The sequence below is a fragment of the Pituophis catenifer genome, unplaced genomic scaffold (genome assembly GCF_029215685.1).
Source record: "Pituophis catenifer annectens isolate HBS135680 unplaced genomic scaffold, rPitCat1.0.hap2 SCAF_6, whole genome shotgun sequence".
NCBI classification, from domain to species: domain Eukaryota; kingdom Metazoa; phylum Chordata; class Lepidosauria; order Squamata; family Colubridae; genus Pituophis; species Pituophis catenifer.
Window position 1 is genome coordinate 100,633,747 of NW_027256886.1, and position 16,784 is coordinate 100,650,530.

Sequence of the window (16,784 nt, forward strand, 5' to 3'; positions counted from 1 at the left end):
GGAAAGGAGGCTTTTGCAGTTAGGTGGGCACTCCTTGGAGAAATTTCTTAGAAGGAAGCAAAATAACTTTTCAAGTATGGACCAACCACAAGAACTTGGAAGCACTCAAAACCCCACAGAAAATGTCCCCAAAACTAGTCCAGTGGGCACAGTACTTCCAATGCTTTAATTTCACTTTGAAGTATTTACCTGTTCTGACTTAGGCTTCCTGAGATGGTAAAAAGCACACAATTAGTCCCCAAAACCCTCTTTTTATTTCAACGGCTGTGAATTCTGTTCATTCACAGCCTGTAATGAGTCACAAATAGTTTGTAAAGAGTCTGACAAAAATCTGCCACAGTCCTTTGGGATAAGGCTGATAAGCACCCACCTTTATCTCCCTTGACATGCTGCCAAAGACTTAATTGGCAATTACCTTTGCAAGGCCACAAGGAGCACAGAGTCAAAATGGAGCTTCAGAATTTAAACCGATCAGAACGAACAAAGTTGCTTCCTGCAAAGGCTCACATGCCTTTGCTCCTCCTTTATGTCTTATGGGGGGGACCAATCATCTCCAAGCCCTACTCCTGAGTCATCCCTTTTGTCTTAATTGTTCTTCCCTTCTGGCAGCTCTGTGCATGCACACACTAGGAACAGGTTCTCCCTGTTCCTCTACCTCACTGATGTCCGACTATGGAGGCTCCGGAGGCAGCACATAACTCCCAGGTGGCCCTGGCCCCCTCTCTGCCTCCGATGCAGAGCCCTCATCTGAGCCTTCCTCAGACTTGAGGACTGGCCCATGTTCCTCCCCAACCTCCTTACTGTCCGACTCTGCTGCCAGATCCGCAAGCCACTGGTGGACCACAACATTACCGGGAGGAAAATGCAGATGCCTTGTCCAGACTATCACAATACAACAGTGCAGTGGTGGGATTCAGCCAGTTCACACCACTTTGGGAGAACCGGTTGTTAACTTTCTGTGTAGTTTGGCAAACTGGTTGTTGGAAGAAATCATTAGGTTGTTAAAGTACTTGAATCCCACCACTGCAACAGTGTTAAGGCGGAAGTAATTAAACCCATACTCCCAGCCCCCCAATTAGCAGCTAAAGTTGTCACACGCTCTCAGACAAAGAACAACTCCACCACCTTAGAAAATACCACCACCACAGAATTCATAAAGAACTTGGAAACAGATGAGTGGTTTAGTGCCCATAGACATACTTGTATAATACAAGAGGGGTTACCTTGGGTGGGAAATAAGCTGTATGTCTCAGCTAGGGAAAGGCTGAAAGCTATGCAAACTTGTCATGACTCCAAATTAACTGGTCACTTTGTAAAAACATTAAATTTACTGAAACGGCAATTCATAGAAAGCTATGTAGCAAGCTGCCCCATTTGTGATGCCACTAAATGCAGGCAGGGAAAAAAAACCCAATTTACTGCAGCTGGTGGCTGATCCTTCAGCACCATGGAGAGAGATTTCCATGGATTTTATTGTAGAATTGCCTGAGAGTTCTGGAAACACAGTGATCTGGGTTGTCACAGACCTTTTCTCAAAGCAGGTTCACTTCATCCCGTGCCAAAAGATCCCTATGGCCAAAGCCTTGGCTAAGCTGTTTTTGGTCCACATATACTGCTTGCATGGGGCCCCATGATGTTATTTCAGACAGAGGAGTCCAGTTCATATCCAAATTCTGGAAAGCCTTTTTGGACCTACTTGGAACCAAACAGGTACTGTTCCAGAACTGAGTTTGTTTGTTCTGTGGCCCTGTTTGTTTATGGATGATGACTAGAACTTAGTCATCATCTGCAAATGAACAGGGCCACGGAACGAATGAACTCAGTTCTGGAACAGTACCTGCATTGTTTTATTAATTATCAGCAGGACAACTGGACCAAGCTATTGCCTTTTACAGAAGTGGCCTATAATAATGCAGTTCACACTAGCACAGGTTTTACCCCTTTCAGGGTGGCCACAGGGCAAGAATTTAATGCTATGCCTGAGTTACCCTTACATGAACCAGAAATCCCCTCCTTGAAACAGTGGATCAGTGATTTGCAAACAATTTGGGCGGTGGTCCGCAAAGCCTTGGATGAAGCCAAAGCTGCCTATAAAGCACAAGCAGATAAGAAACAAATAGAACCGAGACCTTATAAAGTGTGGGACAAAGTTTACCTTTCCACCAAGTTTCTAAAATCTTTGCAGTAGTCTAAAATAGCTGGGCCCTAAATACATTGGGCCTTTTTTTTTTTTAATTTGATTTATATGCCGCCCTTCTCCGGAGACTCAGGGCAGCTTACAGTGCATTAAGCAATAGCCTTCATACTTTTGTATATTTATACAAAGTCAGCTTATTGCCCCCACAAACTGGGTCCTCATTTAACCTACCTTAGAAAGGATGGAAGGCTGAGTCAACCTTGAGCCTGGCAAGATTTGAACTTACTTTAATTGCAGACAGCTGGTGTTAAATTACAGTGTCTTGTCTGCAGAGCTATCCAGACTCTCCCCATTGTTCGTATTAACCCTGTCATGGTGGAATTGCAACTCCCTAAGTCATTACAGCAAGTCCACCCCATTTTTCATTGTAGCTTGCTGAAGCCTGAAATCACCTCTGACCTTCATCTGGTTACTACCCCTGTTCCACCCCCTTTTATGATAAAGGACGAACAACATTTTGAAATTCAAGAAATTCTAGACTCTAGGAAATTCCACGGAGCCACTTAGTACCTGGTGGCTTGGAAACACCCTCCCATTTTCACACGATGAATAAGTTCATAAAAAACATGTGCATGTCCCTAAATTAATATGTACAGTATATTTCATCAATTGTACCCTGACAAACCTTGCTGATTTTATGTTTTCTTTGTCTCCCCTTCCCTCTTTTTCTTTTCTTTCTGGTGGACTTCCCATTTTTCTAGGGGGGGCAGCATGTCAGGTCCCATATGTTTCTATTGGGACGCTGGCATTCTGGTGGGAAGGGGAAGGATTGGGGGATCTCTATCTGAAGTTTCTGTTTCTATTTACTGCTTGGAAAGATATCTATCTGAAGTTTCTGTTTCCTGCATTGCTGTACTGTGGAAGGGGTTTTGTTTGCACTGCTTTAAATTGCTGTTTTTTTAAGTGAGAACATTTAGTTCCTGCCTAGACCTCACAAGCCTTTCAATAAAAGCTCCTTTTGGAACAACTGCAGTTTCAAGAGTCCTGCTTTCTTGGGAAGATTGGAGAGGCAAGACTTTACAAACAGGTTGAGAAGAAATAAAAAAGGAAGTGAAAAGTTTGTTCCAAATGAATGCCTCCTTCTTCTCAGTTGACTTTTGGCCATCAAAGCGAAACTGAATATACTCTTGGTGACTGGAGTCACAATTTGTTCTCAAGGACCTGAGGACCTCACATACTGAGACTGAGGTTGGCAGATTTTCTGTCTGTTTCCCCTTTTTCCAGAGAAAGCTTCACTTTTTTTTCTTTTTTTAAGTTAGTAATTTTTAATTGTATTTACCAACCAACTTTTCTCAAAGTGTTTGAGACAGAGTACATGGGGAAAATAAGGTAGACACGACTGTGGGGTACATTGAACAGTTGTATCTCCACAACTACAATCCTACAAGGTAAAATTTATTGTGGTAAACTGACTAACCCAATCATTCAATGAGTTTGTGATCTAGTGAAGATTTCAGTCTGGGTTTCCTAATTCCAATTCCCCTAAACATTGGATTTATTATTAAACTTATTATTTACTGGTGAATCCACATCTCAGAAGAGTCAAAATGGCAGCCGTGATCATGTGATGAGAGCCCCGCCCCTTTTTTAAAATGCACAACATGTACAAACATAAATAAAAAGTGGTGAAGCTTTATATGGTTGTAACCATCATTTTGACTTTTTTGACACCCCCACCCCACTGCCATTAGGTGCTCTTCTTGTAAAACAATGTCTTGGAATTGTCTCACTGGTCTAGCTGGCCGATGTCTGGCACAAACACGCCTAGTTCAATTTTACTTTGGCCCCATCTGAATGTGCTTTGTTGATGCTCAGAGGCTGGTGATGGGGCAGGGCAGATGGTGGATGGGTCAAGAAACCAAGCCAAGCAGGAAGGAGTTGTGAATGGTCTCCAGGAGGACATCAGCAAGGTAAGAATGGCCTTCAGGCAGCAGCAGTCGTCCCTTGATTCAAAGATGAAACCATGCTCCTCTTTTCATTCCTGATTCTTTCTCCGCAGTTTTTTGTTTTGGACGTGGTGATTAATTTCCGGCGTCTCAGCGAAGGAGACCTTTTCACTCAGTTACGGAAGATAGTTAAGATGTCGGAGAATGAGGAAGAGAGGCTGCCTCCAATTGGTCTCCTGACCTCAGATGGAAGGCTGGAGTGGGCCACATCCAGGGCGATCCTCATGGAAGGTCAGCGAGAGCCTCCTGGGAGTCCCACACACCCCATCATTCAGTTATTTGGCAGAGGTCCTCAACAGTGGCTATCCCCTTTCTAGCATTTTTCCATTCCCCTTTTCTTTTTCCCCTTGCTCTGGGGACTTCTTGCTCTGCCTATAGTCTCCTTGTCCAATAAGTCCATCTCACTTATTCCTTTTAACTTGTCAAGAAGTCTGGAAATCCTACAGAACGACACTTCAATCATTCTTAGCATGTGGCATATTTTAATTTTGGACCACATCTGAACCCAGATTAAAAGCATACCCAGATTTAATTTTGGGGATAATATCAAAACAGCCCAATTTCAATGGAGCATGTCCACCTATTATTTCTTCTTTAAGAAATATCCATCTAGGCCTCATTTCCACATTACAAAAACTGAAATGAGGTTGCTGAAAGTTCTACCATTCTGTGGGCTCAGATGGTCCTCCTATCCAAGTAGACCCATCTCATCCCAGACGTGAGAGATCTCTGGTCCCATCTAAAAAGACAATTTTTATTTTCATAAATTGTAATGCTCACATTTCCTCTTGTTACCGGAGATAAGGAATTATTAGAGGTGGAAGAGGCTTCAAGGCTTCCTTAGGCAAAGGTTAGATTGCCAGTAGAAGAGAATTTTGTAACACAGGGTTGAACTCTGGAGCCCTTGGTGGTCTCTGAGCTTGGCGGTTTTCTTTCAGACGTTGACCCAGTTGGGTAACATCATCAGGGCTTGGGTGTGCAAACCCCATTCCCTTTTCACACTGATGATGTCACCTAGTTGGGTAATGAAACGTCTGCAAGAAAACAACCAAGCTCAGAGAGCACCAAGGACCCCACAATGATTAGATTGTAAGACTGTCTAATATCCAGTTTGAATGATTTGATCTCAGATGTCAGCCTCATAAAATGTGTACGACTACATGTCCACGCGTAAGTCCATCAAGTTACTAAAGAGACCTGGTGCTTTTCAAGTTCAGCAGATGAATTTATAAAGGGGAGTCAATGAAATTGCTTTGAGAGCTAATCTCCTCCCAGCCTTGATGGGTAAAAACCCAAATGTTGTTCACCCTAAACTTCCACTGGCTTCATTCTGAAGTAACAAAATATTTCTCAGAGAATGAGTGTACGAAGCATAACAAAAGCCTTCATAGTACAGTGGTCTACGCACCCTGTTATTAACACAGCTGCCTGCAATTTACTGCTGGTTCGAATCTCTCCAAGGCTCAAGGTTGACTCAGCCTTCCATCCTTTCTAAGGTAGGTGAAATGAGGACCCAGTCTGTGGGGGCAATAAGCCGACTTTGTATAAATATACAAAAGTATGAAGGCTATTGCTTAGCGCATTGTAAGCCGCCCTGAGTCTCCGGAGAAGGGCGGCATATAAATCAAATTAAAAAAAAAAAACAAAATTGCATCTCGGAGCGAAAAATCAAGGAACAGTCTGCCATTATTCCGAGCAAATTGTTTTCTACTCTAGATTCTACAAACCGAGACTCCCTTGATATGATTGAACGAAGCCTGTGCTTGGTCTGCCTCGATAGTCCATCTGGAGAAGAGCTGAATGACACCAACAGGGCCTTGCAGCTTCTCCATGGTGGAGGCTACCCTAGAAATGGTGCCAATCGCTGGTATGATAAGTCTACACAGGTAAGTCCCAACAACCAGCAGAGGGAAACAGCACACGCCCACATTCCTGGCTGAATCAGGGGAGGCAATTAAGATCTTCTACAGGCAGTCCTTGACTTACAACAGTGTGTTTAGTTACCATTCAAAATCACAATGGCATTGAAAAAAGTGACTTACAACCTTTTCTCACACTTATAACCATTGCATTATCCCCACGGTCACATTCTTTACATTCGGATGCTTGGCAACTGATTCGTATTTGTGACAGCTGCAGTGTCCTGGGGTCACGGGATCCCCTTTTGCGACCTTCGGACAAGCAAAGTCAATGGGGAAGTCAAGATCACTTAACAGCCGTGTTACTAACTTAACAACTGCAGTGATTCACTGAACAACAGTGGCAAGAAAGGTCATAAGAAGGGGCAAAATTCACTTAACAAATTTCTCACTTAGCAACATAAATTTTGGGCTCAATTGAGGTCAGACCTCAAGGATTACCTGTGGTCTGGCTACAATGTGAGACTCTCAAAGAGCTCAAAAGAGCTTCCTATCCAGGCTTAAGAAGCCGAAAATGGATCTGGACCTTCTGGGTCCAAATCTGCCTTCTGCACTATGTCTGTCTTCAGCAAAGCCCACCTCTCTACCGCTATGGCACAACCAGGCTGACTGTCTTTGAAGGCCCTCCACAGGCCTCAGCTTCCTTCACATAACGGTCTAGAAGTGATGGTTGGTTCGGACTTTGTCAAAATTTATCTAGCCTTCATTGGAAGCAGACTGTACTAGGAGGGAAAAGGAAGAAAACATTGGAATGTATCCCAGGTTCTGTCTTCAACTTATCGCTTGCTTCAAGTCCTCCAGCAACACGTAATGGTGAAGAGTGTTTTTCCCATTCTCTCACATCTTCACTTTCACACGGAATAGCAGAATAACAGAATTGGAAGGGACCTTGGAGGTCTTCGAGTCCAATCCCCTGCTCAAGCTGGAAACCGATGCCATTCTGTACAAGTGGCTGTCCAACCTCTTCTTAAAAACTTTCAGTTATAAACTTTCAGTGCCAACTTCTGGAGGCAACTTCTGTTCCACTGGTTGATTGTTCTCACTGTCGGGAAACTTCTCCTTAGTTCCAGGTTGCTCCCCTCCTTGATTAGTTCCCATCGATGGCTTCTTGTCCTGCCTTCAGGGGCTTTGGAGAATATAGACCGGCCCCCTTTCCTTTGGCTCCTCCAGTGAGATAGGGCCTCCTGCTTGAGCAGGGGATTAGGACTAGCCGATCTTCCCCCTCTGTTATTCTGTGTGAAAGTGAAGGCAAGAGAGAACCCTTGGAGAGGAGGAGAATGCCTCCCTATGGAATATCTTCATAGGCATTGTTCATCCTGAGACGAAAGTCTGCTCTGGGTCAGGGTGCCTGAGGGTCGGCTTTTTGGCAAACAAACCTTTCAGCTGCTATAAGGTGTCTTGGCATTCTAGTGTCCACTGTAGGGGTTGACTCGGCTGTGGCTGTTGCGGGCCCTTCCCTGCTTTCAACAGTTCGGAGATAGGCCAGGCAATTTTGGCAAAGGCGGGGATGAATTGCTGGTAGAAGTTGGTGAACCCCAGGAAACTCTGCAGTTGCTTGCGGGTGCCTGGGGGTTGCCAATCTAGTACCGCTTTTACTTTTCCTGGATCCATCTCTACTCCCTCGCCCGACACTCAGTATTCCAGATAGTCTAGGCGGGTCTTGTGGAACTCGCACTTTGACAGCTTTGTGTATAGTTTGGCTGCCAGGAGTTTCTTTAACACCTGCTGGTGCACCAGCTTCACATATCAATTTAATTCAGGCTTGACACTGTTTTTTGAAAAAAATCAATGACATTTTTATGCCTTTGCACTTCCTTTCAATGTTCTCTTAGGTGCTTTTTGATATTTCACGTCATCCAACTATGTCAAGTTTAAGACCTTTGGATATTGTTATACTGGGGAATTTAAAATTGTTTCTGTGATAATTGGCCAATGCATAAAACAAACCCAGTCTCCAATACTAATACTGGCTGGTCTATCTTAAAGGCAAAATGTACTGCATTCTTTTGAACTCAAGAGTCACCAAATCCACATTTCACTTCTGCCTAAATTAATGTCCCTGCTTAGTTTGTCGTAGGGCGAGATGGAGTCTGTGGAACAGTGTGTGAACACTCTCCATTTGATGGGATCATTCTCGTGCAGTGCATCGAACACTTGCTGAAGCACATGTAAGTTACCTTCAGCTGCTCTAAGAAACCACCTGCTTTTTCACTTCAACGTGTGCCTTGCATGTTTTCCAATGACATTTAGATTTCAGCAATAATTTGAAGCCAACATCATTTAACTGGGATCTTTCTCATTTCTTCTCCTTGCAACTTATTGTTTCTTTATATGAAAGGGAATCAAAGTACATTCACACCAACTTTTACCGTCAACATACTCACATTTGCACTGCGATCAAACTGCTGGTGTAAACAAATTTCACATGCAAAAATCCCCTTTCATGCAAACCAATCATTACAATTATTTCAGAGAGCTTTTCACAAGCCAATGAGTTCCATTTTCTAAATAATGTTGTGTACTATTAGAAGGTTTCATCCTCCATCCAGGTCTGGAAATGATTACACACATACACATATACCATCCAACAACATTTTCAGACATGTGGAGGTTTTGTCCATCCCTTTAAATCTCCACTTTTTCTTTCCTTGGTCAATCTGTAGCTCATTCTTCAAGCAGTGGGAAAACTCAGGAAGTAGTTTAATCAAAAATGTAATTTTGGGCCCTAACTACTGCCAGTTTCCCACAGCTTCAAACTCAAGCTGAGAAGTTTGCTTAATTTGCCGGCCGGCCAAACATATCACAATCAATTCAATCCCATTCAATTCTACACACTATTATTATAGATGAACATCTAATAATTTTTAACAGAGATCACATCAAACTGATCAAATCAAATTAGGCTTTACCTTTTTATTACCTGCTAAACCCCAGGTAGGAAGAACTATAAACCTTAAAAGTAGAATCTTATAATACTGCAGTATTTCTTTTCTTCTACTCCTGGGTCTTCCTACCACATATAACAATATAAACTAACCATATCTTCTTTGGTCAGCCCCACTTCTGAATCATCTTACTGTATGGGGGGCCTTCCCCAACCTCTTAGTATTTTCCCCTAAAGGACTAGTCGGGTGTATTTTCAATTTGCGATTCTTCCTAATTGTTTTAGTGAACTTCTCACTTTTACTCAAAGTTACAGCCATTTCTCCTCAACACTGGATTGTTATTACCTGTCTTTGCCCTGGGGATTTTCTGTCCCTTCTGATTCTAGCTTGACTCTCCCAGCCGGCACTGGCCTATTTTTAAAGATCCAAATTCCTCTCTATCTATCTCAATCTCCCAGCAGAAACTGGCCTATTTTTAAAGATCCAAACTCTTCTTAATTTACAAGTCCATGGAGCCAGGTTATAATCATCCCATTGACTTGGTAGCTGTCCTAAAAGACTGTCAGAAGGGATTTGTTAGCGTTACAATTTTTTTCTTTAGGTTTACAACAACAACTACAACAATTACCCATCCTCTTGAGAGTTTCCCTGATTATGGTTCCCTGAGATTCTCGATTTAACGGCCACTCAAAATCCACAACACCAGTTTGCTTCCCTTCGGGCTGGCCTTCCCCCTCACATAAGGAAATGCAGCCTTTCATGTCCGCACTTGCTTTGGACTCACCAGGGTTCCAGAACACAGTCCAACACACACACACACACACACACACACTGCCGTTATCACAGAACCTCTCACAATTGCTCTCCTGACCACCCAGGTACAATTGTGTATTTCCCTCCTTCGGGCCAAAAGGTTCTTACCTGGGCCAGTGCACTGGGTTACCTGGTCCTGGGCCTCAGTCGTTGACTCTCTCTCTCTCTCTCTCTTTCTTTTCTTTGATTTTGTAGACCAGAGTTGTTGATTTAGTTTGGCTCAGAGCCCGCAATGGGAAGCTAGGTCTCAGATAACTCTAGGCAGTTGAAATCAACAGGCGTGCCCACAGAATTTACTGAGAAAAGCCCCCCCCCCTCGAGCCCCACATTGGGCGCCAAGTTTGTGAGATATAAGACCCAAATATTTTAATCCTCACAATTCATAAACGTCTGGTTCACAAAATCAAAGGTTTATTGGAGATAAAATGAAGAAAAATAAAAAGCAGTTGCAAGCGCGGCCTCAATCGTTCCCAAATGGATTGAGTTCAAAGAGCGCAAGAAGCAGTTTTCAAGCGACTCATTTTATACTCCTACCCAATGCACACCACGCCTAAGAATCCCTCCCAACTCCCCTTTATTCTCCTTAATCATTCTCCAAGTTGTTTTACACTTTAAAGGCTCATCTTGTCATTTCCTGCCTAACAACAATTATCTTATCATATTTACTTTTAATTTTCACCTTGAGTGGATGTTCCTATCTTACTGATAGTGGTCTTGCCTAGGTTCCTGTCTCCAAGAGAGCTTTTAGCAAGTCTTAACACATTCTCTCTACTAATTACAATTTGTAGTCAGTTTGCAACAGTAAGAACATCCTAGCTTTTTAATACATTAAACACTTTTATAAAAGAGTAACATTATTCATTTCACAGACACCAAGAGCTAAGCTCAACCTCTTATTTCAGACAGAAAAAAAATATTTCCTGTAATTTGTCAAACTCTGATTTTCAACTGTAGCTAAAACTAGTTCTGACTTGGAAGCAATAATATACGGAGCAGGGCAGGCATCTAAGAGAGACTTTCCCTGAGCTGATTCAGAAGGGCAGGTCACAAAACTAATGAATCACCCAACCAATCATTGGACTCCTCTACTTCTCTACGAACAGGAAAGAAGGAGCAAAGAAACTGGTCAGAGCAGACTCAGTGAGTGAGCTCCCCGCTCCAAGGAGGCTACGGTGGAAATGTTCTCCAGAAATTCAGAATCACTTGGCTTCTTCTGCAGAAAAACTGGAAAGGTACAAGGCGTTCCCGAGGAGGTTCAACTTCATGCAGAGATATTAGGTTTTCAAGGATTAATCTGAGGAGCACAATAAATAGGCAGTGGGTTCATTAACTGATTGGGGGCAGATACTGGTGGAGTAAAGAGCAAAAAGCAGAGTTGTTGCTGGTGGAAGAAAGTGCAAAAAAACATGTTATATATGATTAAGGATATCCTGCCTGCCTGCCTTTCTCTCATCCCTTCCCCTGTTTGTTTCCTTCCTTCCTTCCTTCCTTCCTTCCTTCCTTCCTTCCTTCCTTCCTTCCTTCCTTCCTTCCTTTTCTTAGTCATAATTCTATATTTTGTAATTCTGTATTAGCAAATGTAAGATAGGCACTATAGGAAAAGTGGTGGTGACGTCTCATCACAAATTCGCTTCCTCAGGCAGCACCATGGTTTAAATCAGTAGCTTCTCCATTTAAAACATCTGTTCTCTCTGGCTTGTCACTAAAAGGACTGAAGAGGAAAAACTCTTTTATGCTGTTGGATATTTCAGTTATGTGGGTTTTTTTTCCCATTTGCTTATTTTACTATTCCTATTTTGCTTTTGCATTACAAGCACCTTGGGAAAAATCCCAGCCTTGAAAAATGGCAAAGAAATGTATTAAATGCCAGGGCTGTGCACAACCTTTGAAGTAAGTCAAATGTCCCTCAGAAAGCTCTGTTAAATATATAAATATCTGGAAAAACATCCATGCAAAGAAGCAGGGCTGACCCCCTGCAGGATTCGGCCCCGTCCTTCACCAGGGGGACATCCTGTGTATTATTGTCAGTGTGTTCCTATGGCATTAATAATAACTCCAAAGAAGAGAGGTTAGTTTTTGCATTTTATGTAAACTTTTACCCTTTGTGGGTGCACAAGCTGTTCTCTAATTAGTCTGAGGAATAAGTCGAGAGCTCCAGAGTCGAGAGCGAACACTGCCATGGGAGTAAAAGGAACTAATTTGAATACTAGAGCAGCTCATTTGAATTCAAGCCTTAGCACTTTGCATAGGCTTGTGCTTCTGATTGTGAACCTGCTTCTCCTGAACTGCTTATTCCAGTGCTCAGAGGAAACGTATAGCTTCTTCAACTGCACTAAACAATCCATTGGATGTCTGGGGACTGAGTTTAATGCCTGAATTTCAAGTTTTTTATGGACACAATGCTGCCAATGCTTTGGGCAGCTTGTCGGGAGAAGCATTTTTATTTTTTAAAAAAGATGATGAGAACTTCTCACTTTTATTTCTCTTCTCCTTTTCTAGACTGGTGAAGAATCTGGATTTTGTCGCTTATAAGTTTGAAAACTATGGGAAAGAATTTATCAAAAAACAGAAGATGAGTCCAGATGCCTACATCCAAGTAGCACTCCAGTTGGCCTTTTACCGGTATGTGAAGGAAATATGTTGACCGCACAGATTTCAGTCCAGGCCAAATTGCCTGCTGTGCCTTTGTCTCCATTAGTCTGTAAATCACCTGCGGCTTTCTCTATAGCTTCCCTTAATACAAATTGTTTTGGCAAAGCTACACGTTACATAGGAGTGAGCAGCTGGGATGGGTATGGAACTGACAGCCTTGAACTAAACAGCATTCTAAATCCCAGGGAGAACATGGACCTTAGAACTGGTGTCCACACGTGGCTCGGAGGATGGGGTTGTGTTTATTGATAAAGAACACAATGAAAGCAGATTAGAATCCAATGAATGATAAAGAAGCAGTACCAGGATAGCCTGCTATCCACTTTGTGGTCAAAAGTCCAGGCTGTTCAAAGGTTCTCTGCCTGGAAAGAGAAAGTTCAGAGCAGGCCACCAATCTTCTGCACCTTCAGGTATAGAGTTATGGAGAAGATCCTGAGATGTTCGTTTCTTCTCTGACCTGTTGTCTGAAAATTCAAGGTATTTCTACCGTGTCTTCCCACATGGGGTATCAAAAGGGATGGTTGAACTATCCTCCCATACAGAAACAAGTAAACAAATCCTTCCCAGTCCAGATTGTCTTCTGGATATTGTGGAGATAAGTTAAATGATTATTTTTCCATCTCACACTCAAGGTGTTCAGCACTGTGGTGAGAAGGAACCGAAGAAAATGATACAACATTTCCAGGATCCAACCAAAGTATAAGCTGATCCTAGGAATCTTTTTGGGAAGACCCACTTGATAGAGCTCTGTAACCCTGTGACTATGCCATGAGATGACATTTGATGATGCTGTAGCCACACAAATTCCACCACTTACACACTGACTTCAGAACTCTTGACACAAATTCAGAATCTGGAAAAGGATGACTTTTGACTTCAGCTCAGTTCCTACAATCTTCATAGCCCTCTCTGTAATTTTCCTGGTAACAGAGATACATTTCAAGTGCTTTTTGCTTTTCATTTTCCATACAGGCTGTCATCCTACAATTTTCTTTTTAGTGAACAGTCATCCAAATACTAACTAGGACTGATCCCGCCTAGCTTTTCCAGTTCAACCAAAGGTTAACTAGATGCTGTTGTCTAAAGAAAGAATTCACAATTGCAAAAGAGGGCACACGGCCAGCCATTCCACACACCGTCTAGATAGAACTAGATATTCTGTCTAGATGTAACAAGACATTTCCTTAGATGTTGGGCTTCTTAATTTTTGTATCTCTGATGAGAATTTGTTTTTGATTAATTGTAAGTTTGCTTGCCACCCAGAGTCACTTGTAGAGAGGAATGGACATCCAAATCCAAATCAACTAAACTATATTCTGTAGGATAAGTCTTTACACTCCAGTAAGGATTTCACCACTTTTTAATCACAAAGTAATCTAGAACAGAGTTGTGATAACTGAGGCCCAAAATTCCAGGTAGTCATTAGATTCTTCCCATAGTTAAAAATGAAGTCCTAAACCCAACGGAAAACACAATAGTAAAATATACACCTGGATCAGGATGCTACTGTTTTCTTCTAGCTGTTTAGAGCTTCTATAATAAGGAGACGCTCCAATCAGGATTCTATTGTTGTTCCACTGTAGGTTGAACATGAGGCTGGTTCCCACCTATGAAAGTGCTTCTCTTCGTCGCTATGAATGCGGGAGGGTAGACAACATCCGCTCCGCCACTCCTGAAGCATTAACGTTTGCAAAAGGAATGGTAGATAAGAAATCAGCTCTCCAGGTCTCTGACTCCTTGGCTTATGTTTCGGGTTTATATATGCATTCCATTTCTATTCCTGTTTTTCCTCTGATCAAGTACCCAAGACAGCTAAGAAGTCAAATCTTCTACTGTTGGAGATGATCAATTCTCTTACTCTATAAATGGTTTGAGGTAGATAGGTTGGGGGATGCTTTACTTCTTTGCTTGTCCAGAAAGGACAGGTGTATAGACAGGAAGAGCAAGAAAGAGAAGAAATACTGGATTTTACAATGAATACTTTGGTGGCGAGTAATCCTTGGTAAATGTCCAGTGATGGGGAGTTAAAAATAATCCTATGCTAAGCTATATCCATTTAGTAAGTGCAAATGACGCTGTAACAACTCACCTTAAGGGATAACTATAATGCACTTGTGGAATCAGTAGAATTGGGCATTGTTTAGTCTTGGTTTTTTTTTTTTTTTTTTAATTTGATTTATATGCCGCCCTTCTCCGGAGACTCAGGGCGGCTTACAATGCATTAAGCAATAGCCTTCATTCTTTTGTATATTTTATACAAAGTCAGCTTATTGCCCCCACAACTGGGTCCTCATTTCACCTACCTTAGAAAGGATGGAAGGCTGAGTCAACCTTGAGCCTTGGAGAGATTCGAACCAGCAGAAATTGCAGGCAGCTGTGTTAATAACAGGGTGCACTAAACCCCTGTACTATCAAGGCTCTCAGTGTTTTCAGCAGGCGCTTCAAAGCAAATGAGAAAACCAATAGCACCAGCTTGAACTCTTTAAAGCACCTGTATTTAAGTATGGGTTCTGGGTTCTCATAGCAGCTGAGGAGAGCAGGTCTGCAAGTTGTAGCTGCTTTAAAAAGCTCCTGCATGCAGTGAGCTACTCTTTTGCTGATCACACCAAGCTAATTCTTCAGCCACTGAAGCATTTAATGATTGGTTTGTTACTATTAAAACTGTATTCATTGTGCTGGCTTCAGTTAGATTGAACCTCCTGTAATCTTCATGGCTTCTGGGGAACCTTTCAGATATATTGAGTGGAGATGTTAAGAGTTGTAATCCATCAGATTTGGGGAGTGCCATGTTGGGGAAGTCAGCCATATCTCTGGTTGGACGTAACAGCCTATCTCTGGATTTGTATATGTTCTTTCTCCATGCTATAACACAAGGAGAAATAAACATCTACAGAACACAAAGATGGACATGTAACTACTCAGCATTCCAGTATTTTAACATTTATTAGTTTACATAATAAAATACAAAAGCAAATAGTAGGACACAGAGGGAGGGGAAGGAGAAAAGAGAAGTGACGAAGGGTAAAAAATGGTATTAACTTCCGACTCTCTCTGTTGCAGTAGAATAAAGCATTAACATCAAACTTCAACTTTTTACTTTCCCATAATATAAACTAGCCATTTCTCTAATGACAAATCAATCTAACTGGTAAAACCCAAAATCAAAGTTTCATTTTTTTCCACCTCAAGCACAAAGTCCAGAAGTGGCTTCCAAGTAGAAACCAAAGTACTTATAATCCTTTCTTTTTTTTTTTATTTGATTTATATGCCGCCCTTCTCCGAAGACTCAGGGTGGCTTACAATGCCTTAAGCAATAGCCTTCATACTTTTGTGTATTTATACAAAGTCAGCTTATTGCCCCCACAATCCGGGTCCTCATTTTACCTACCTTAGAAAGGATGGAAGGCTGAGTCAACCTTGAGCCTGGGGAGATTTGAACTTGCAGTAATTGCAGACAGCTGATGTTAATAACAGTTAATAACAGTGCTTTAGTCTGCTGAGCCACCAGGGCTCATTCTTTGAACCAAATGGTCAATTTAGCCATCTCTGCCAACTCCATCAGCTTCTGTACTCAGCATTCCAGTCTTTTCCTCTATTTTTCTCTTGAAGACTGAAGCTTAACTGTGCATTTTCAAACTGATTTTGGTATGATGTTTTAACTCAAGTATTGCAACGTTTGAAATAAAGGGGCAGATGTTGTTCAAACTTGCATTCTAGTTTAGGATCAGTTCTACTCCCAGGGCAGGCTTCCTAATGCATCTGTACTAAAGGAATTAATCACTGCATTAAAAGTAATGGGATTGCCCATGTGGATATATACATTTGAAAATCCCTGTGTTCTGTTTTATCTACAGAATTCTGAAAAAATGCAGCTATTTAAGAGTGCAATAACTGCTCAGACCAATTACACTATTTTGGTAAGCATCTACTATATGAAAAAAAATAGTTCATTGCTAAAAAAAAACAAAAACCCAACTATCCTAGTGATGGTGATAACTATGAAATACAAGTACTTCACTTTCCAGAAATCAGAGGCTGAAATAAAATATTTTTGTTTATTTTCAACTTTATATCTGGTATAAAATTTGTTGTGTTTTAAATGTTTCAAGAAAGGTACCTACAGAATGAGTTACATAGGTAAAATTGCTTTCAAATCCATTCATGTGCTTTTTAATGTGCAATTCCTTGCTTGCTACTCAACTATGCAGCCACTAGAGGGTAGCAAAGATATACTTCAGTGCTGCCATCTAGTGGCCATTGAGATTTTTGCATCCCAGATCAGGTAGCCTTACTTAAAATCCTAATATCGTCTTCAATGTTTCTATCTGTTTCTTCTTGCCCTGCCTTCAGGTGCTTTGGAGAATAGCTTGAC

The 16,784-nt window shown here is 41.8% G+C and overlaps 1 protein-coding gene across 1 annotated transcript in view; it reads left to right on the top strand.

Moving 5' to 3' along the window:
* Window positions 1-16,784, top strand: part of CHAT (choline O-acetyltransferase) — a 44,313-nt gene that overhangs the window by 19,025 nt on the left and 8,504 nt on the right. The window contains exons 6-12 of the mRNA XM_070945465.1: window positions 4,197-4,374; window positions 5,860-6,029; window positions 8,130-8,230; window positions 10,864-10,992; window positions 12,260-12,382; window positions 13,996-14,137; window positions 16,267-16,329. Of these exons, the coding sequence (XP_070801566.1) occupies window positions 4,197-4,374; window positions 5,860-6,029; window positions 8,130-8,230; window positions 10,864-10,992; window positions 12,260-12,382; window positions 13,996-14,137; window positions 16,267-16,329 (906 nt within the window). The remainder of the gene's footprint in view (window positions 1-4,196; window positions 4,375-5,859; window positions 6,030-8,129; window positions 8,231-10,863; window positions 10,993-12,259; window positions 12,383-13,995; window positions 14,138-16,266; window positions 16,330-16,784) is intronic.